The sequence below is a fragment of the Natator depressus genome, chromosome 2, assembly GCF_965152275.1.
Source record: "Natator depressus isolate rNatDep1 chromosome 2, rNatDep2.hap1, whole genome shotgun sequence".
In the NCBI taxonomy this organism is placed as follows: Eukaryota; Metazoa; Chordata; order Testudines; family Cheloniidae; genus Natator; species Natator depressus.
Window position 1 is genome coordinate 195,346,634 of NC_134235.1, and position 22,480 is coordinate 195,369,113.

The 22,480-nt window shown below is 42.6% G+C and overlaps 1 protein-coding gene across 2 annotated transcripts in view; it reads right to left on the reverse strand.

The window, feature by feature from the left end:
* LOC141983015 (ubiquitin-conjugating enzyme E2 E2) overlaps nucleotides 1-22,480 on the reverse strand; it is a 328,802-nt gene that overhangs the window by 296,571 nt on the left and 9,751 nt on the right. The window contains exon 3 of one of the 2 annotated variants that reach the window (XM_074945660.1): nucleotides 15,947-15,997. The exons of the other annotated variant lie outside the window; for it this stretch is intronic. Coding sequence (XP_074801761.1) covers nucleotides 15,947-15,997 — 51 coding nt within the window. The remainder of the gene's footprint in view (nucleotides 1-15,946; nucleotides 15,998-22,480) is intronic. 2 annotated transcript variants of the gene reach the window in all.

The window sequence follows — 22,480 nt, forward strand, 5'->3', positions numbered from 1 at the left end:
TGAAATGTTCTCCAAGCTCATGCTGTCCTCCCACACTGACAGAGCACAGACGAATGCGTGGAGGCAAATAATGTCAGACTGCAGGAAAGCACAAAATGACCAGGAGGAGAGGTGGCGGGCTGAAGAGAGTAAGTGGCGGGCTGAAGAGAGTAAGTGGCGGGCTGAAGAGAGGGCTGAAGCTCGAATGTGGCGACAGCGTGATGAGAGGAGGTAGGATTCAATGCTGAGGCTGCTGGAGGATCAAACCAGTATGCTCCAGTGTATGGTTGAGCTGCAGCAAAGGCAGCTGGAGCACAGACTGCCACTACAGCCCCTGTGTAACCAACCGCCCTCATCCCCAAGTTCCATAGCCTCCACACCCAGACGCCCAAGAACGCGGTGGGGGGGGCCACCGGCCAACCAGCCACTCCGCCACAGAGGATTGCCCCAAAAAAAAGAAGGCTGTCATTCAATAAATTTTAAAGTTGTAAACTTTTAAAGTGCTGTGTGGCATTTTCCTTCCCTCCTCCACCACCCCTCCTGGGCTACCTTGGTAGTCATCCCCCTATTTGTGTGATGAATGAATAAAGAATGCATGAATGTGAAGCAACAATGACTTTATTGCCTCTGCAAGCAGTGATCGAAGGGAGGAGGAGAGGGTGGTTAGCTTACAGGGAAGTAGAGTGAACCAAGGGGCGGGGGGTTTCATCAAGGAGAAACAGAACTTTCACACCGTAGCCTGGCCAGTCATGAAACTGGTTTTCAAAGCCTCTCTGATGCGTACCGCACCCTCCTGTGCTCTTCTAACCGCCCTGGTGTCTGGCTGCGCGTAACCAGCAGCCAGGCGATTTGCCTCAACCTCCCACCCCGCCATAAACGTCTCCCCCTTACTCTCACAGATATTGTGGAGCACACAGCAAGCAGTAATAACAGTGGGAATATTGGTTTCGCTGAGGTCTAAGCGAGTCAGTAAACTGCGCCAGCGCGCCTTTAAACGTCCAAATGCACATTCTACCACCATTCTGCACTTGCTCAGCCTGTAGTTGAACAGCTCCTGACTGCTGTCCAGGGTGCCTGTGTACGGCTTCATGAGCCATGGCATTAAGGGGTAGGCTGGGTCCCCAAGGATACATATAGGCATTTCAACATCCCCAACAGTTATTTTCTGGTCTGGGAATAAAGTCCCTTCTTGCAGCTTTTGAAACAGACCAGAGTTCCTGAAGATGCGAGCGTCATGTACCTTTCCCGGCCATCCCACGTTGATGTTGGTGAAACGTCCCTTGTGATCCACCAGAGCTTGCAGCACTATTGAAAAGTACCCCTTGCGGTTTATGTACTCGCCGGCTTGGTGCTCCGGTGCCAAGATAGGGATATGGGTTCCGTCTATGGCCCCACCACAGTTAGGGAATCCCATTGCAGCAAAGCCATCCACTATGACCTGCACATTTCCCAAGGTCACTACCCTTGATATCAGCAGATCTTTGATTGCGTGGGCTACTTGCATCACAGCAGCCCCCACAGTAGATTTGCCCACTCCAAATTGATTCCCGACTGACCGGTAGCTGTCTGGCGTTGCAAGCTTCCACAGGGCTATCGCCACTCGCTTCTCAACTGTGAGGGCTGCTCTCATCTTGGTATTCATGCGCTTCAGGGCAGGGGAAAGCAAGTCACAAAGTTCCATGAAAGTGCCCTTACGCATGCGAAAGTTTCGCAGCCACTGGGAATTGTCCCAGACCTGCAACACTATGCGGTCCCACCAGTCTGTACTTGTTTCCCGAGACCAGAATCGGCGTTCCACAGCATGAACCTGCCCCATTAGCACCATTATGCATGCATTGGCAGGGCCCATGCTTTCAGAGAAATCTGTGTCCATGTCCTGATCACTCACGTGACCGCGCTGACGTTGCCTCCTCGCCTGGTAGCGCTTTGCCAGGTTCTGGTGCTGCATATACTGCTGGATAATGCGTGTGGTGTTTAATGTGCTCCTAATTGCCAAAGTGAGCTGAGCGGACTCCATGCTTGCCTTGGTATGGCGTCCGCACAGAAAAAAGGCGTGGAATGATTGTCTGCCGTTGCTCTGACGGAGGGAGAGGCGACTGACGACACGGCTTACAGGGTTGGCTTCAGGGAGCTAAAATCAACAAAGGGGGTGGCTTTACATCAAGGAGTAGTTCAGGCAGGACTTCACGGAGGGTTCCAATAAGAAATGGTGCACCTAAGTTATTGTTCTTATTGGAACAAGGAGGTTAGCCTGGCCTCTGATTGATACATGGCTAGATCTACCTCGCAGCACCTTCTCTGTGAGTGACTGCAGTGTGACCTAGAGGAATGAGTCCCCTAGACAGGGGAGGAGGCAAATGAGTACAAAACAAATCTGGTCTATTTCTTGTTTTGATCCACTCCATCTATCTTTTACATCTTTGGCTGGCAGCAGACGGTGCAGAAGGACTGCAAGCCATCCACATCTCATGGCTGCTCGGCAGAAGATGGTACAGTACGACTGCTAGCCATCCTCATCTCTTGCCTGCCCGGCAGAAGATGGCACAGTACGATTGCTAGCCATCGTCATCTCTTGCCTGCCCGGCAGAAGATGGTACAATACGACTGCTAGCAATCCGTATTGCCTGCCTGCTCACCATTAGACGGTTCAATACGACTGACTGCAGGACTAAAGAGAATGACCTGGTCTAGTCACCAAAAATTTAGTCCCTGCGCCCATGTCTGCCCAGGCTCTCCTGATCCACCTCACACAGGCGACCAGGAGTACCTCGGACATGACGAGAACGGCTACCAGTCGTATTGTACCGTCTGCTGCCACAAGGCAATGGGTTGCTGCTACTGTGTAGCAATGCCGTGCCGCGTCTGCCAGCACCCAGGAGACATACGGTGACGGTTACCTGAGCGGGCTCCATGCTTGCGGTGGTATGGCGTCCGCACAGGTAACTCAGGAAAAAAGGCGCGAAACAATTGTCTGCCCTTGCTTTCACGGAGGGAGGGAGGGAAGGGGGGGGGACTGACGATATGTACCCAGAACCACCCGTGACAATGTTTTAGCCCCATCAGGCATTGGGATCTCAACCCAGAATTCCAATGGGCAGTGGAGACTGCAGGAACTGTGGGATAGCTACCCACAGTGCAACGCTCCGGAAGTCGACTCTAGCCTCGGTACTGTGGAAGCACTCCGCCGAGTTAATGCACTTCTGTGGGGACACACACACTCGAATATATAAAACCGATTTCTAAAAAACCGACTTCTATAAATTCGACCTTATTCCGTAGTGTAGACATACCCTTACAGAGACCATTTGCCATTCTACTATATTTTATTTAGCATCTCTTTTTGGAGAGGGACCAGATTGAAGAAAGCCCTCATCTTGACTTCCCATACATTGTGCTAGGTAGAGAAACACTCTATGCATCTTAAAAAAGCAACTTGTAGGATTTCATTTCTTCTCTCCCTCCCTATTTTCCTGTTATGTATATTTAAACTACAGAGAATTGCATATTTTGTTGCTTCTGTAGGCTGACAGCACTACACACTCCAGGAGCTCCTTGCATACCTCCATCCCCCCAGCCCTCTGTGTCACTCTCATATCCCCATGTATTTCAGGACCTTCTGCAACCCCCTACCCTATCCCTCATATCAGGAACTCTGTGTGTGACCAAGTCCTCCCCCTCCCCCAACTTCACAATGGCAGGGGCTCTGTGTGCCCCCATTTCCGCCTCATTCCTACCACTAGGTCCCATTCTCCCATGGTACGAGTTCTGTGTGTCCTGCCAATACCAAGATCCCTCATTCACCCCTCCTGCCAGAGACTGTCCCCTCCCATTCCCGTTCTCCTCCTCCAATGCAATGGGCTCTGTATGCATCCCTATTTTCCCTACCCCATCATTTTCATTTATTTCTATGAGGGAGAAGTCTTTCAGGTTGTCAACATTTTAACCTGTATTGGGTGCACAGGCAGAGCTAAAATGAGGACTATTGTTATGCTGTAATGTGTTAATGGCTGCCATCAACCAGTTCTTCGATATATTGACAATTATACAGGTGGTTGAAGCTGCTGGCTCTGCTAACCAGATGTTATCTGCTCCATGTGTCCCCCATTTTCTCCTTTTGGTTTTTCCCATTTTTATCAGCATCTATATGGTTCTGGCCATTGATGTCTAGAACATTCCCTGAAATTTTGGAATTGATCAAATGTGGTGTTTAAAAGTTATCACGGTACACAAAGAGAATTGCCATTAACGGAGTTGTAGACCTTATTTCAATCAACCAAGTGTTGGTTCTTCATTATTTTGTGTACACGAAGGCAGTTGTTCTCAAAGCTGGCCCACCGCTTGTTCAGGGAAAGCCCCTGGCGGGCCGGGCCAGGCCGGTTTGTTTACCTGCTGCGTCCGCAGGTTTGGCCGTGGTTTGGCAGCTTCCACTGGCCGTGGTTTGCCGCTCCAGGCCAATGGGGTCTCCGGGAAGTGACGCGGGCCAAGGGACGTGCTGGCCACCCTTCCCGCAGCCCCCACTGGCCCGGAGCGGCAAACCACGGCCAGTGGGAGCCGCAATCGGCCAAACCTGCGGACGCAGCAGATCAACACACCGGTCCAGCCTGTCAGGGGCTTTCCCTGAACAAGCGACAGGCCAGGTTTGAGAACCACTGCACTAAGGGATCCAGACAGTTCCCTGCTACAGTAGATTCCTCCTCTCTATAGTTCATTTTTGAAAATCATATCTCCACTTCTGAAACATTCATTCAAATATAGGAAACCCCTGTAGCAAAAAAAAAAAAAAAAAAAAAAAATCTATGGTCTGCATATGCAGTGCACTTCATCCTGACATATACAAACTGATAAATATATGAACAAAATTTAGAAAGTCGGATTAGGTCTCTAAATCAGTCAGTATGACTTCAAAAGGTTAAGAGTGTCACTAAAATAGTGACACTTACAGGGAAAAAACAAACAACAGCTATTTGTTTCAAGAAAAATTTTTAAACTGATCTTCCTTTTGCGTTACAGCGAAATACTTCAGACCTTAAAAAGAAGATAGATGCTATCATGGATTTACTTTTCAAAAAGAAAATAGCTAAAGGAATTAAAAGATTACATGTTAGGAAGTAATTTGACACTTTCCACCCAAGGTATTTTAAGTAATAAATCTGAAACAACCACCAGTTATAAACCCAGGCAAACTAACAGTGATAAAATGTACCATAGTTATTATAAATTAAGTGATTACCCTGGGATTCTACTGTGTGTGTTTTTGGGGAACACATCCTTTACTCCACTTTGAAACAGCAACATACAGAGAAAAAAATATTAAAAGATGCAGAAAGCACTCAATGTGTACGAACTAGTAAAAAAAACAAATAAAAATTGATAATTCTATAATGAAAGACACTAAGAGCCATCTTACACCAACAGGGCTCTGTGCTTTAATATCACCATCCTCTACTACATGCTTCTGATTAACTGATGTTGGTTGAAGTACATTCTTAGAGGCCTGGCCTGGCCAGAAGAAATTATCTGTACTCTTGTGAGGTACACATTCTCCAGGAGCGAAGTGACTGCACAGCAGGGTAAGCCCATTCAGGCAGGAAGTAAATCCCCTGTGCAAGATCAAATGGGATGAGAGGGGGAGTACATCTGCAGCAGAAGGCAGTGGAGCCTGCTCAGAGGAAGAGGAGTTTATTTAAATAAACTCCTAGTCTCCTGTGAACCACTATTCTGGGTCTGGTTTGCATCTCTCATACACCCCAATACACTGGCATTCCCATTCCCACAACCCCATGACTGGATCAATTCCCCTTTACCACAACCCAAAATGAATAATAATAATAAATCAACTGATCAGAAGTCCCGATAGCTATTTATTTTAAATTACAATAAAAGTGGCCGACCAACCTTTAGTTTTAAGGTGGGGGTGGTGGTTTGGTGTGGGGTCGGGGGGGAAGATGGGGAAATAGCAGAAGGGATTTTCCTGCTGGACATAGGCAACACTGCAGACATCTCAAGTCACAAGACCGTCACCAAGAAAAGAGGAAGACTCTTTTCAATCAGGAAAGCCACCTCTACCGCTGTTTTAGGAGAGCCCAATCTCTGGCACAATTTACACCATCTCTTCCCAAGTTCTGTGCGGGAATCGTCAAACAAGAAACCATACTCTGGAAATACAACCTCTTTAAAGTTTCCTCTGACAAAGAGGAACCTCACCCTATTGGGTTGGGAGGGTAAGTCAGAAGAGAGGAGGAATCACACTGAGTATCCATCTTCAAACAACAAATTCAAGAGTTCAATTGCCACACAGAGCCAATGGACTGGGCAGTTTGTAACAGCCTATAGGGACGAAGTAGTCTTGAAGAGGAGTATAACAACCCAGCGGGTGAGCATACCCTGGGAGTAGGCTAGTAGAGTCTTACTGGACCAACCAAAACAAGGCGAGGGAGGGAGACAAAAATAATGTGATAGCACTTCCTCAAAAGAATTTCAGGTTTACCCAGAAATTTTCAGATAGGTATATATACAAGATGAACACACACAGAAAAGTAACAAAAAAAATGCGCACATACACAAATAGTGTCACAATTCACACTCATGGGGGGGGGACTAACAAATTTGTTAGTCTTTAAGGTGCCACAAGTACTCCTTTTCTTTTTGTGGATACAGACTAACAAGGCTGCTACTCTAAAACCTGTCGTTATGGGGGCAAAGGGGGGGGGGGGGGAGGAAAGGGAAGCTGTGTTAACACAGGGACTTCAATTTGAGTGACATACTGGAGGTCTCACGCTGCCAATACTAAAACACTTGGAATTTCTAAACATTATAGATGACAATTTCCCAACTCAAAAAACATTGCAACCAACATAAGGGAAGTCTTAAGAAAAAGTCTAATGAAGAGGAATTGATCACAGAACGAAAAATTAAAAGGCAGCTTAAGTACAAGTGATCATAACATGATCACATTTTATAATGCACAAGCAGTATGTACAATGTGCAGACCAGCAACATGTATTTGGAGCTTTAACATGGCCAATTTCACAAAGCAGACAGCACGTATGAGTCAAATCAGATGGGAGGAAGAATTTAGTCAGAAAAAAAAAAAGATGATGCGAATCATTAAAGAACTCCTTACTAGATGCCCAAAAAAGCCACAACTGAGAAAGCAATTGTGCTGGTTAGAAAACTGACCTGGTTTAGAAGTGAAGGGAAGCTAACTATAAAAATAATATTTAACAAATGGAAGGAAGGGGGAATTGATAATAATGAATATTAATCAGAAATTTAATTGTAAAAAATTGATAAGGGAAACCAAGGCACGCAAGTAGAAATCTATGGCTAGTAGAATAAAGGACAAAGTTTTTAAAAATATATTATGAACAAAAGGAATCCTGACAACTGTACCGGTCCATTACTAGATGGAAATGGTAGACCTATCAATAATAATGCAGACGAGGCAGAAGTAGCCAAAAATCTATTTTTGTTCTTTCTCCAAATACAGATGTGATAGTCTCAGATTATGGTGATTCTACTAGTATCGCTAAAGGGCTTTAAACTAGGTTCACCAAGGGAAGGAGACCAAAGCCCTGAGGTAAGCGGGGAAGTGGGATACCAGGACGAAGCACGAGCAGGAGTGTGCGAGAGGGTAGGGGTCCTGCCTCCTACTGGGAAAAGAGGGACAATCAGCGTGTTATCTCAAGTGCCTATACACAAATGCAAGAAGCCTGGGAAACAAGCAGGGAGAACTGGAAGTCCTGGCACAGTCAAGGAATTATGATGTGATTGGAATAACAGAGACTTGGAGTACTGTCATAGATGGATATAAACTGTTCAGGAAGGACAGGCAGGGCAGAAAAGGTGGGGGAGTTGCATTGTATGTAAGGGAGCAATATGACTGCTCAGAGCTCAAGTATGAAACTGCAGAAAAACCTGAGTGTCTCTGGATTAAGTTTAGAAGCGTGAGCAACAAGGGTGATTTCGTGGTGGGAGTCTGCTATAGACCACCGGACCAGGGGGATGAGGTGGACGAAGCTTTCTTCCGGCAACTCATGGAAGTTACTAGATCGCAGGCCATGGTTCTCATGGGAGACTTCAATCACCCTGATATCTGCTGGGAGAGCAATACAACGATGCACAGACAATCCAGGAAGTTTTTAGAAAGCGTAGGGGACAATTTCCTGGTGCAAGTGCTGGAGGAACCAACTAGGGGCAGAGCTCTTCTTGACCTGCTGCTCACGAACAGGGAAGAATTAGTAGGGGAAGCTAAAGTGGATGGGAACCTGGGAGGCAGTGACCATGAGATAGTAGAGTTCAGGATTCTGACACAGGGAAGAAAGGAGAGCAGCAGAATACGGACCCTGGATTTCAGAAAAGCAGACTGACTCCCTCAGGGAACTGATGGGCAGGATCCCCTGGGAGAACAACATGAGGGGGAAAGGAGTCCAGGAGAGCTGGCTGTATTTTAAAGAATCCTTATTGAGGTTACAGGGACAAACCATCCCGATGTGTAGAAAGAATAGTAAATATGGCAGGCAACCAGCTTGGCTTAACAGTGAAATCCTTGCTGATCTTAAGCACAAAAAAGAAGCTTACAAGAAGTGGAAGATTGGACAAATGACCAGGGAGGAGTATAAAATATTGCTCAGGCATGCAATCAGGAAGGCCAAATCACACCTGGAGTTGCAGCTAGCAAGAGATGTTACGAGTAACAAGAAGGGTTTCTTCAGGTGTGTTAGCAACAAGAAGAAAGTCAAGGAAAGTGTGGGCCCCTTACTGAATGAGGGAGCCAACCTAGTGACAGAGGATGTGGAAAAAGCTAATGTACTCAATGCTTTTTTTGCCTCTGTCTTCACGAACAAGGTCAGCTCCCAGACTACTGCACTGGCCAGCACAGCATGGGGAGGAGGTGGCCAGCCCTCTGTGGAAAAAGAAGTGGTTCGGGACTATTTAGAAAAGCTGGATGAGCACAAGTCCATGGGGCTGGATGAGCTGCATCCAAGAGTGCTAAAGGAGTTGGCGGGTGTGATTGCAGAGCCATTGGCCATTATCTTTGAAAACTCATGGCGATCGGGGGGAAGTCCCGGACAACTGGAAAAAGGCTAATGTAGTGCCCATCTTTAAAAAGGGGAAGGAGGAGGATCCTGGGAACTACAGGCCAGTCAGCCTCACCTCAGTCCCTGGAAAAATCATGGAGCAGGTCCTCAACTAATCAATTCTGAAGCACTTAGAGGAGAGGAAAGAGATCAGGAACAGTCAGCATGGATTCACCAAGGGCAAGTCATGCCTGACTAATCTAATTGCCTTCTATGATGAGATAACTGGCTCTGTGGATGAGGGGAAAGCGGTGGACGTGTTGTTCCTTGACTTTAGCAAAGCTTTTGACACGGTCTCCCACAGTATTCTTGCCAGCAAGTTAAAGAAGTATGGGCTGGATGAATGGACTGTAAGGTGTATAGAAAGTTGGCTAGATTGTCGGGCTCAACGGGTAGTGATCAATGGCTCCATGTCTAGTTGGCAGCTGGTATAAAGTGGAGTGCCCCAAGGGTCAGTCCTAGGGCCGGTTTTGTTCAATATCTTCATAAATGATCTGGAGGATGGTGGGGATTGCACCCTCAGCAAGTTTGCAGATGACACTAAACTGGGAGGAGAGGTAGATATGATGCTGGAGGGTAGGGATAGGATACAGAGGGACCTACACAAATTAGAGGACTGGGCCAAAAGAAATCTGATGAGGTTCAAGAAGGACAAGTGCAGAGTCCAGACGGAAGCATCCCATGCACTGCTACAGACTAGGGACCGAATGGCTCGGCAGCAGTTCTGCAGAAAAGGACCTAGGGGTTACAGTGGACGAGAAGCTGGATATGAGTCAGTGTGCCCTTGTTGCCAAGAAGGCCAATGGCATTTTGGGATGTATAAATAGGGGCATTGCCAGCAGATCGAGGGACGTGATCGTTCCCCTCTATTCGACATTGGTGAGGCCTCATCTGGAGTACTGTGTCCAGTTTTGGGCGCCACACTACAAGAAGGATGTGGAAAAATTGCAAAGAGTCCAGTGGAGGGCAACAAAAATGATTAGGGGACTGGAACACATGACTTATGAGGAGAGGCTGAGGGAACTGGGATTGTTTAGTCTGCGGAAGAGAAAAATGAGGGGAGATTTGATAGCCTCTTTCAACTACCTGAAAGGGGGTTCCAAAGAGGATGGATCTAGACTGTTTTCAGTGGTAGCTGATGACAGAACAAGGAGTAATGGTCTCAAGTTGCAGTGGGGGAGGTTTAGGTTGGATATTAGGAAAAACTTTTTCACTAGGAAGGTGGTGAAACACTGGAATGCGTTACCTAGGGAAGTGGTGGAATCTCCTTCCTTAGATATTTTTAAGGTCAGGCTTGACAAAGCCCTGGCTGGGATGATTTAGTTGGGGATTGGTCCTGCTTTGAGCAAGGGGTTGGACTAGATGACCTCCTGAGGTCCTTTCCATCCCTGATATTCTATGATTCCATGTTAAACTGAAGCTACTGAAGTTAGACCATTTTTAAAATCAGCAAGTCCAGACAACTTTCAACTAAGAGTTTTAAAGTGCTGGATGAGGAGCTTGCTGGACCATTAATGTTGATTTTCAGGTCTTGGAACACTCAGGAAGTTCCAGAAGACTGGAAGAAAGCTAATATTGTGCCATTTTTTAAAATGAGTAAACAGGATGACCAAGGTAATTACAGGCCTGTATGCCTGACATCGATCCCAGGAAAAATAATGGGACCTAATTAATAAAGAACTAAAAGGAGAGTAATGTAATTAATATAAATCAACATGGGTTTATGGAAAATAGATCACTGATACCTTTTGCAGATGACAAAAACTGGGGGAAATGGTTAATAACAAAGAGGTCATTGATTCAGAGCAATCTAGATCACTTGGTAAACTGGTCACAAGCCAACAATATGCATTTCAGTAGGGCTAAATGTAAATATCTAGGAACAAAGAATCTAGGCCATACTTACACAATTGGAGACTCTAACCTGGGAAGCAGTGACTCTGAAAAAGATTTGGGGGCAGTGGTTGATAATCAGTTGAACATGGGCTCCCAATATGACACTGAACAAAAGAGCTAACAAGATCCTGAGATGCATAAACCGGGGAAACTTGAGTAGGAGCAGAAAAGTTAATTTATCTCTATTCTTGGCACTGGTATAACTGCTGCTGGAATACAATGTCTAGTTCTGGCGTCCACAATTCAAGAAGGCTGTTGATAAATTGGAGAGGGTTCAGAGAAGAGCCATGAGAACAATGAAAGGATTACCCAAATATGCCTTATAGTGCTGACTCAGAGATCTCAATCCATTTAGATTAAACAAAGAGAAGGTTGGGGGGTGACTTGATTACAGTCTATAAGTATCTACACAGGGAACAAATATTTAATAATGGGTTCTTCAAGCTAGCAAATAAATGTATAACAGTCCAATAGCTGGAAGCTAGACAAATTCAAACTGGAAATAAGGCATAAACTTAACAGGTGAGTAAGTAATCACTGGAACATTTTATTAAGAGTCCTAGTGGACTCTCCATCACTGACAATTTTTCAATCAAGACTGGATATTTTTCTAAACAATGTGCACTCGAATTATTTTGGGGAAGTTCTATGACGTGTTATACAAGAGGTCAGACTAGATAATCATAATGGTCCCCACTGGCCTTGGAATCTATGAAGGTTTAAAGTAGATATACCTTTTAATAAGTACACATTTAGGGTTTTAACTCGATTGTTTTGAAATAGAAAGCATTTATCCAGTAGGCTGCATAGCAAGTTAGTTTAAAGCACAGCCCATAAAATAGCTTAAAAAGCTGGAAAGCTTAAAAAATTATGACAAGGGAAAACAGAAAAAGGACAGGAGACAAAATGTATAGGAAAATGAACGGACTGTGACATGCACAAGCACAGTTGCCATAAGGGGTCACTGCAGAGTGGGGAAAATTAAGGGATACTGAACTGATTTAAATGGGAAATTGCTGAGCACTGGTTCCCAAACTGTGGTCCACAGAGAGCCAGCTAGTGACTTTGTGCTGGATGGCTCCTCCTTGTTTCCAGCTACTAAATTCAAATTGAAATAAAGCTAAAAATACAATACTTTCCTAATATTACTTTTCCATGTAAGCAACTGCTGTAGTTGCCACAGAGATGTTATTCTATTGCCAGGTGGAGAGGGAGGTGATCTACATGATCAGGAATAGGTAAGAGATGTTCCATGAGACACTGTCCTACTAAGAGAAGGTCCAAACTATGTAAAAATTAGAGAAGGTGGGATTTCGTTTGTTTTACTATACAACAGATATATAGATAAATAAAATCTTAAATTTAACGTATGAGAAGTTTGAGCACTTCCCTAGCTTGTTACAATATCTATTGCAGGCAGTATCACCAGCAATTAAGATATATCTTTGGGGAAAAAATATAGCCTAATTGTAGAGATACACCATCCACCCCTACCTTTGCCTTAAGTATTAAAACCTTTTAATGCAATCTTAAAAGCGTTTAGGCCTCTAAAATACAGAGATCCATATTCTCTTTGTTCTACTTACATAACTTGCCTTGATAGTAATGCAGCCTGCACAATGATCAAGGGCCCAAAAGAAACTTTTAGTTGTTGGTATTGACAAGGCAATACACCAGATTCTTCATGAGGTACTGCTCTTTGTAAATGGTAATGGCACACTTTCCCCTCCCCGCAACCCCTTCAACTTGGCTTCTGCTACTACCCATGACATTTGGTATATTACACACACGTAGGGCATGATCCAAAGTTTATTACGGTGAGTGGGATTCTTTCCATAGGACTGAACCAAAGCCCACTGAATATAGAATACACTAATACCTACTAAAGCACGGAACTTAGGTTTCGTATACTCCTAAATCCACCTTTACAGGATCTCTGAAATCCATCGTTTATTTGTCTAATGTGTATATGCAAAAGCTTATCTATATCCATGTTCTCACCAGCACAATTCTCACCGACATAAAAAGAACTTTTGCCCTGGGTAAGGACTGCTGGATAGATCACACCATAACATCATTCCATGTAAAAAAATCTAATAAAATTTTAAATTTGTAAGTGCTCACAAGCAGTAATCACACAAAATAACTCATTTTAAATTTCTTGTTGCTAAAATAGCCAAAGGCCACAGTAGTCTATATACTGTGGAATTTCAGTTTTGAAAGCAATTTTCTGTACTTCTGTTACTCAAAGCTATCTGAAATCACTAACTCCTATTGGTCTCAGATTTTCATATGCACAAAACTACTGACTACATTTCAGTTTTTGAAAGAAATGTTTCAAGTTGCCACAGTGATTGTCTGCTAATTATCCAGGCACACACATATGTCAGTAACACGTTTCTTTAAAACAAGCAGATTTTCACAAATATGCTATATAAGTGCTAAGTAAGTTTAAATAAGTTTAGGCTTACAAATAATGAAGTGGTCTTAGCAATTTGGGTGGTACTGCTCCTCCTCCTGAATTAATACTGAGACTCTACCCTACCATAGCATAAAAGGGTACTACTGTACTGGAGGGTCTTTGGTGTGACACAAAAATCAAGGTCCTGATGATCTGTGGTCAACCAAAGATCCCATGGCATTTCACATATGAATAGGGCTGTCCTATTCCCCACAGATACTAGCCAAATTCCAATTCAGGTAATTTTAGCCTAATATATCACTATATTTTCAGCTGGACAAAGTATTCTACACTTCGAGATCCAAAGCTATTTGATATGGCTCTCATGCCTTGTTAAGCAATTGACAAGTGTCACTTCACACCTGGCTGCATTTGAATCGGGGGGGGGGGGGCAGGGAGGTGTGGAGGGGGGTATTAGAAAAAAACAGATTTGTACACATCTATGGCCCAATCTTGCCTTGTGTGCATGTAAAATTCCCATTGAAAATCAATGGGAGTGTACCTGCATGTGGACTGGAGCCATAATTCGTACAAACAGTTTATTTAAGAAACCATCTGAGACCCATTTGGAGGAAAACTGATATCTATATCCTATTCAATATTTATCTTTAGCACACGTTCTGTAAGAATGAGCTGAGTTTCTGCAAGAAATCAAGTACTTTAGGATAAGAAATACTCTATTACAACTTATCTTTCTTCCGTCATATTGAGGAATCATCCCTGGTTGGTATATTGATTTCATAATGTTTAAATATAATAGAAAATAAGTAAAGTTTAGGAAAAACACACTAGACTATGTCACCACTGCATAAAACTAAATGAAGTGATTTCTTATTGACTATAAAAATACATTTGCCAATAGTAAAGTTACTAAATGATTATCTATCAAGATCACAACATGCAATAATGCTATCTCAAAAACTACATTGAAGGACCAGACACTAAGTTAAATGTAATTCTTTCATTTTGCAAGACAGATTGAAATCCAATCCATGATGGAGGCAATGATACTTTGTCATTAGTCCAACAAATTCAGAGAACAGTAAATCCCCAGTTCACACATTTTCTGTACGAGTTGCTAAAAGAGGTTTCCACTAAGCCCATTAGGGATGACTTTACACTTGCTTTAAAAATATTATATATAGCAGTACCTAGTATACTAAAATGATTGCTTTGTTATAAGAGAAAGGATTCAGAAAACTAAAACAAATGTGTCTGTTGTAAAAACTGCAGCCTTTTAGATTCAGTTCAAAGTTCTTTCTTCATTTATGCATTTTTGTACAGACTGTAATTTTATATTTACCTCAGCAAATCAGCCCACTAATAAGCATCAATCATCAACACCTAAGTAAAGGCCTGCCATTTGAAACAGCTTTGATGTGACTGAAGACTCACAGTCATAAGCGTGACAGAACAGCTTAATTATTAAAACGTTTTATCTAGCAAAGCAATGTTCATCCTAATTAAGTGAAATACTCTTTTAACACTATTATTGCAAGGCCACTTCCCTGCACAATGCTTTCATATGTAACTACCTGAATTACATCCTGAGATCCAGCACAACTATATCAACTCTTCTTATAACATTTTCTTACACATATACTTTTGTCAAGCGACCCAAACAATAAAGCCGACTGTCATTTTTACTACCAGTTCCTTAGTTAATTTGATATTGAAATGTACTGGGATTCATTATAAAAACTGCATGCCATCAGCTACTTCTCTCAAACTTTCTTTTTTACAACACGATAGAATGGACCTTTCCCCGTGCAATGCTGGAAATCAGTTGGCAGAATTGGATTAGAACTACCCATCTGCATTTAGTTTGACTTCCCATTGCAAGAGGTACTATTGCAGGGGCTCCTTTATGTACTGCTGCACAACTCTGGCATAATTCCAATGTGACCGATATGTCAAGCTGCCAGATAAGAATTCTGGGGCAGCCATCTGAAAACTACTTCACAAAATGTGAGCTACAAGGTAACAGAGTTTTCTTTGCCTACATCAGTACTAATTTTAAAGCAAGTTTTAACTCACTATAAATAAACATAACTGACAGAAAGGCAAAGCATAAAGTCATAAAAAATGTTTGATAGCCAACTCCACTTCGTTAAGTTTCCTCTGAATGTCATAACCAATGGCCAGACAAAAAGATCAAGATCTGCAATGTCTGTACTTAACATGTTTCTCAAAGTTACCAATTTGTAAGGAAAAGAGTCACACTAATAACTGTCACCAAAAAGATATTTTCCAGGATTGTAAACAAAATGCTACTGATCTGACTTATATCCTATATCTAATAACTTTGCCTACATTTCATTAGTGCTGTATTTTTAACAAACTTCTCCTGATCACCACCACTATCATTTAAGTGATAACAAATTTTTGCATCTACAAACAATGGCATTTATGTCCTTTATGTCAAAAATCATTAAAGTATTCACCTCCAAGGAAAAACTGAAAAATTACCTCTGGTCCTCCATGTAATTTCCATATGCATTTCAAATTAATAAAATCCATGTAAACTTACCTACAGTTTGGAGGAGGGTCTAATGTAATTTCTGCAAGTTCTTTCTGAATTCTTAAGAAAAAAGAAACAGAAGTTATATACAGAAGTATAAAGACAACACTTTCTTAAATGGATTTCCTCCAACTTTATGAAAAATATCTACTGTAGTTAATACTACGATATATAGTTAGTTCTCATCTGTAATGGAAAGTTGATGTCAAAGTTTCATGAAACTGCTTAACAAAATATTTGACGAAAGTCAGGCTGCAATGTCTTATTTTTATTTTGTTTTTTTAAGTTTTCAATTTTAAGTTCACCCAGTCCTGTTGGCCTTTTATATGTTTGAACCCAACCAAATGTTCATAAATACTTTTTTGTGTGTGGCACACACAATCTAGTCAGACTCGGCTCGTACATCTTATTTAAAAATTATTACCAGTGTTTTGTCAGAAAGGATGCCGCATGTACCAGCCTCATAAAAGAGCCAGATTATGTCCTCCTGTGTACAGGCCTATTATGGTAAGGCAATGCATACACTGAAAAAACTGACCATATTTTGAAAAATTAAGGGTTGAAAGATACAGACTTCATAGGCTGATTTTCATATGTTTGAGTACCCAGCAGCTCTGAAAAGAGACTCAGATAACCCAAGAATTGTGAGAATTCCACACATCTCGGCACATCATAGGGAGGGCTGGACCCATATGCCATGTCCCAGAACCATAGCACAGCTATCCCCTATGGCATTACATTTCCTTATCCTTCCCACCTGTGCTGGGCCAAACCATCCCTCTTCCCCCAAAGGGATTTAAAACCATAAAGCAGGAGTTTACACATCAGTTTAGGAATCACCACCAGTTTATGTAAGAAAATTCCTATAGATCTAGCAGGGCAGCATGCCATCCACAGAGGCTCTCCGGACCACACACACCCTGTAAACCTAGTCACATCCATCCAAAACCTGACGACAAAGGCATTCACACCATAGCCTGGAGAGTTTTCTGCAGCATCAAGGGGAAAAAAGGAATAATTCAAAATTGCTGAATGCTCTCCCTCCCTTCCAGAGATCTGGGCTAAAGAAGCAGGTATCCATTGCTTTTATCACCTCAATGAAGAAAATTAGAGTGGCCAAATTACCTTTCCCCAGGATACATGCTAAATCTTAGCCACAGAGCTCAAGCATGGCCTAAGACACATGTGTATCTTGTGTGTAGAATGTGTGGTGGTGGTTTATAACAAGCATGGAATAAAGAAACCGATTTCCCCAAGGTAAACATTCAGGTATATTAGAGCACTTAAGATAAAAATAAGCAATTTGTTCTAATTCTAAACATAATATTAAGGTCTAAATGCAGTCCTGGATGTGGAAGATAATCTCAAAGGCCCAGATTCTTAAAGGTATTTAGGCATTGGCACACTCATCACCACAACTCCTAGGAGCTTTAGTAGCATAAATCTCATTTTCAAACTACACGAGTCTAAATTCCATCAACAGTCAGTGTCTATATCCCTTTTGAAAATGAGATTGAGATTTCTAAAACAGTTAGGCAATGCTCAGCACAGCAATGACTAAATACCTTTTTAAAGCTGGGCCAAAACCACTATCAATACTCCCCTTGTTCCATTAAGAATGCATTTTGTGATTCATTTGTTTGTTTGTAGCCTAAGAAGGTAAACGAACCAGCCAAAAATAAAATGCTACCTCCTATATTAGTCCTAGTCTCATACCTTGGGGAGGATGTGCGCGCATGTGTGTGTATCAGGTTGGGGGGAAATTTACAAGATACTTCTGCACAGGGAGAGAAATGAAATATGTTTGATGATTCCAACTGCTAGAGAATGTAAATATTTCACTACATTGTATATTTCAGTAGAAGGTATCTCAATGAAAAACCACGAATTAATTTTTCTTAACTGATATTTGGAAAAAGGTAATTCGAGAAATGCTAAAAAATCCACTAAAAAAAAAATATGACAAGTTTAAGTGGCTCAACATACCAAACACTACCTTTTTAAAAAAAATATTTGCCGGACATCTCTCCCCTTCTTCCCCCCACCTTTAAGTATTAAAAAAGTGTACTTGTTTTACCTTTATCCCCTCAAAAAAAGTTCCATATTTAAAATATCCTTTTTCCAGTTCAAAAATTATATATAAAATGCAAATTTTTTAAGCAAAATGGGAAACTCCCTCATTTAGATCTTGTGAACACTTAAGGAACACAGAAATCTCCTTCAGTTTTGTGGTCTATGGATTTCTCTCTCTGGCAAGTTGTACGGAATGGTTCTGAAAATGCACCACTTCTGGGACTACACCGGGGAGGGGAACGACGACTATTTTTTGGCCCAAGGGCCACATCTAAGAATAGAAATTGTATGGCAGGTCATGAATCCTCACAAAATTGGGGTTGAGGTGTGGGAGGGGGTCAGGGCTCTGGCTGAGGGTGCGGGCTCTGGGGTGGGGCCAGAAATGAGGAGTTCAGAGTGCGGGAGGAGGCTCTGGGCTGGGGGTGCAGGCTCTGGGATGCAGGAGGGTGTTCTGGGCTGGGACAGAGGGCTTCGGAGGGTGGGAAAGGGATCAGGGCTGGGGCAGGGGGTTGGGTCATGCGGGGCATTAAGGGCTCTGGCTGGGGGTGCAGACTCTGGGGTGCGGAGGAGGGGTTTGGGGTGTAGGAGAGTGCTCCGGGCTGCGATCGAGGGTTTTGGAGAGCAGGAGGGGGATCAGGGGTGGAGTAGGGAGTTGGGGCATGGGGGGAGGCTCGGGGTGCATGTTCCTGGCAGCGCTTACCTCAAGCAGCTCCCAGAAGCAGCAGCATGTCCTTTCTCTGGCTCCTATGCGGAGGTGCGGCCAGGTGGTTCTGCACGCTGCCCTGTCCACAGGCCCACCCATGCAGCTCCCATTGGCCACAATTCTCGGCCAATGGGAGCTGCGGGGGCAACACTTGGGGCAGGGACAACATGCAGAGTGGAGCGCCCTGGCTGCTCTTACGCATAGGAGAGGGAGGGGGGCCATGCTGCTGCTTCCGGGAGCTATATGGAGCAGCCCCTGATCCTGCTGGAGCACCGGAGTGGGGCAAGCCCCAGACCCCACTCCCCAGCGGGAGCTCAAGAGCCAGATTAAAACAGCTGGCAGGCCATAGTTTGCCCACCCCTGGACTACAGCCTCACTTTGGACACATATATACAGCAGCTGACACTTCATCATATCATAAGGAGCATGAAACATCGAGAATGAGAACGGACATTGCCCATATCCTAAACCACAAGTCTTCCATTTTCAGTATCCTTCCACATCTAACCTCCTCTCCCTTCTTTCCAGAAGGGAGAGGGGAAGTTCTGGATGTCTCTCCTGCCCTCACCTCATATCAGGCCCTAATACAATGATTAGGGTCTTCAGGTTGATGTAGATAGATCTGATTCTTTAAAAGATGCAGTTAGGATATACACGGGAATATTTGTCCATAATTGTATTAACTGCTATTTGTTTTGCTTTTTCTGGCCCCTAGACGATAAGCGGAAGCAAGAATTTCATTGGGGATGAGGTGGAGGGAAGAAGTCACAGTACCATGCACCTCTAGCCACAAAAATGAAACTGCATGCTACTTTGTATTTAAGTCCTGAACATGTGTTACTGTAGCAAGTGATTGAAACCTAAATACCGGCTGCATTTGTATTTTATTGTTGAAATTGCATGTAAATGACCAGATCATGTCCCAAAAGTCCCTATACTGACTGTCTTCTACATGTAGATCTCCTTTACTAAACACCAACCGTGATAGTGCTGCCACTACCCTGTTGACTGTCTCCCTGGTGAGCGCCTTTCACAAAGAGGCAATGAAGGGGAGACACACAATTCCTTGTTCAGGATAAATCCCCATGGAGTTAGTAAAGGATATACAGACTCTAGCGGTATAACCTATTCTGCAGGGACCCTTCAATGATGGGGAACCCTAGTAGCATGGCTTCAGTGGAGCTATACCACCTGGGAGTGGAGTGGATAATCCAGAGACCCAGAGACAGCAGAGACGCACAGGAACCAACACACAGATTGCTCAAGCCTCTGAAGGATCCCTCAGAAACCACAGGGTTTCCTTCCTCCCCTTTGGCAACTATCCCCATGGATTTTGTTGCCAACAGATTTTCTGCCCAAATGTATTTATATTTAGCAATGCCAGGCTATAGAATAAAAAATGAAAATAGGTATCAGTTTTATTCTTATTAGTACTATTATGTTACTACTTGACTGTTGAGAGAGAAGCATGCTCCAATAGTCAGAATCCAGGACTGGGCACCAGGAACACTCGATTTGCAATGTCACACTGATGCTCCTTTTATGGTCTTAGAAAATTCAACCTCTCTCTCCGTGCTCCCCCATTTTACAGATGGGGGAAAATACTTATCTACCCTGAAAGGATCAGCTAATCTAGGACAAGCTTTTTCAAAATGAAAAGCGCTGTCAAATATTATTAATAAATATGATGCTGTGGGGAACTACTGCTGTAAGACTAGCACGATTGCTTGCTGTCACTTGTAAAGTAAGGACTCTGTAGCATTTTTATGAGGAAAAGATTGAGGACTGAATACTCTAGAGGCACTCAGGTCCTACTATTTATTGGCATGTAGTCACTTTTCCTAGAAACTCATTTTATTGCTTCTATTTTTCTGGGCTTTGTGCCTCCCTTCACATAAACATTAGGCAACCCAAAAACCCAGACTGGAGAAAATTTAGATCACATTTTAAAACAGGGCAAACCCTATTATATATTTCACTCTTTCAAAAGTTGTGACAGAAAAGCGTCCTTGGAAATTGAACTAAGAATGACTGTTTAAGGAGAACAGAATATATTAGGCACACTTATAAATGCCAACTTTAAAAGAAGTCATGGAGTTGTTTTCCTTTTTCGGTATTTTGTCGGTCACTTGTGGCTTGTCAAGTACAATATTTGTTGCAAAATTTATTTAAAATACTATTCTATTATGGTACCCCCCTCTGTTATTTAGAAAGGTTATGGATAGCCCACTTCTCTATGGTTGTATTTCAACAAACAAGATATCCATGACTTAGTTTATGTTCCTAATGTTTTAATATCTTTCCAGGAACAAAAGGCTACATAACTCAGTTTCATAAATTCACAGTTCAACACAAAAATTTGCAGACCAAAGACAAAATGACAGGTTCTAAACTAGCAACCTCAAGAACCCAGCAGAATAATATTTTTATCTCTATTAAGCTATTATGCTAACCAAGAACGAATACACTTGTCTCAATCCAAAGGTCGTGCTAAGATTTGCTATTTAAGACATAAGATGCCTCTCTTTTTAAGGACAGCAACTCAATTTCATGTCTGAACTGTAATTATGATATGCAGTGAGTTTTTCAATCTTGACCTGTTAGGTAAGTAAGGTTACTATTTAAGGTGACACACCTTGGGTAAGGCAAATCGAAGGAATGGTACACAATATGACATATACTGTAAGTTATTACCTGTGTAGCAACTAACTCTAGAAGTATTCACATTGAGGGACACTGCAATATGAAAGGTCGCAATAGCATTCTGCCTTTTTGATGCCATCTAAATCAGTACTTCCACTGATGCGAAAAGCAGAAAGCCTATTTTTTTTAAACAAAATCAGGCCTTAGTTACTGGTTAACATGCGGTCTAAGGAGACAAAAGGCTACTTGAAATAAAATTCTGTTCTATCCAGGTACTTCTATCACACTAATAGCTATGGTTTCTGAACATCTTAGATGCCTTATCAGCTGACCCATATATCCCTAACTTATCACTCTTCTACTGGAACCACACAAAGAAACCCACTAAATCGGGGTGAAGAGAGAAAGAAGGAAAAACAAGAATACAAGTCAACACAAAATGCTGACAGAAGAAAACTCATCGAAGTAAGATGAGCATCCTATGACTGCAACATTTGCAATTAAATTAACCACCAAAAACTAAATTAAAAGAACATTGATAATGCTACACAAAACTACAAAACTCAGGAATACAGGGAAGCACAAAATGCCTCACACTTCCCTCAAAATCAAGCCATTTTAGGGAGCATTAAATTGCTGAGATAGCACCCTACAGAGTATATATATTATAGAACACCTTGGAGCACATTTCACACTTAACTGAACATTTCCTTCTATTGATTTATATAAAACTAATATTGCTGAAGTGACCTTTATAAGTGAAATAAGTAAAATTTTAGAGTCAAATTTATAACCGCAAGAAAATTTGTATTACAATTCTTTAGATTTTAATTCTAATCTGAGATACACAGGGTAATTACTCAGGATAATGTATCTAAAATAAGATTGCTACTACACTTCCACGTGCATGAACAGATTTTTCAAGGGTGTGACAATGCATGGCTTCCAAACAGATCAGAATGAAGCCTGCAGTCTGTAGACTATAATTTAGCACTTGGAATAAGACTAAACTCCAAGGTTGTATTAGTTTTCCAGTGCTGTCTAATAACTATAATGCATGTAAAAGCTGGATGCTTTAAATTATTCTACTAATTTCAATTGTGTTGATTCCTGAATTATTTTAG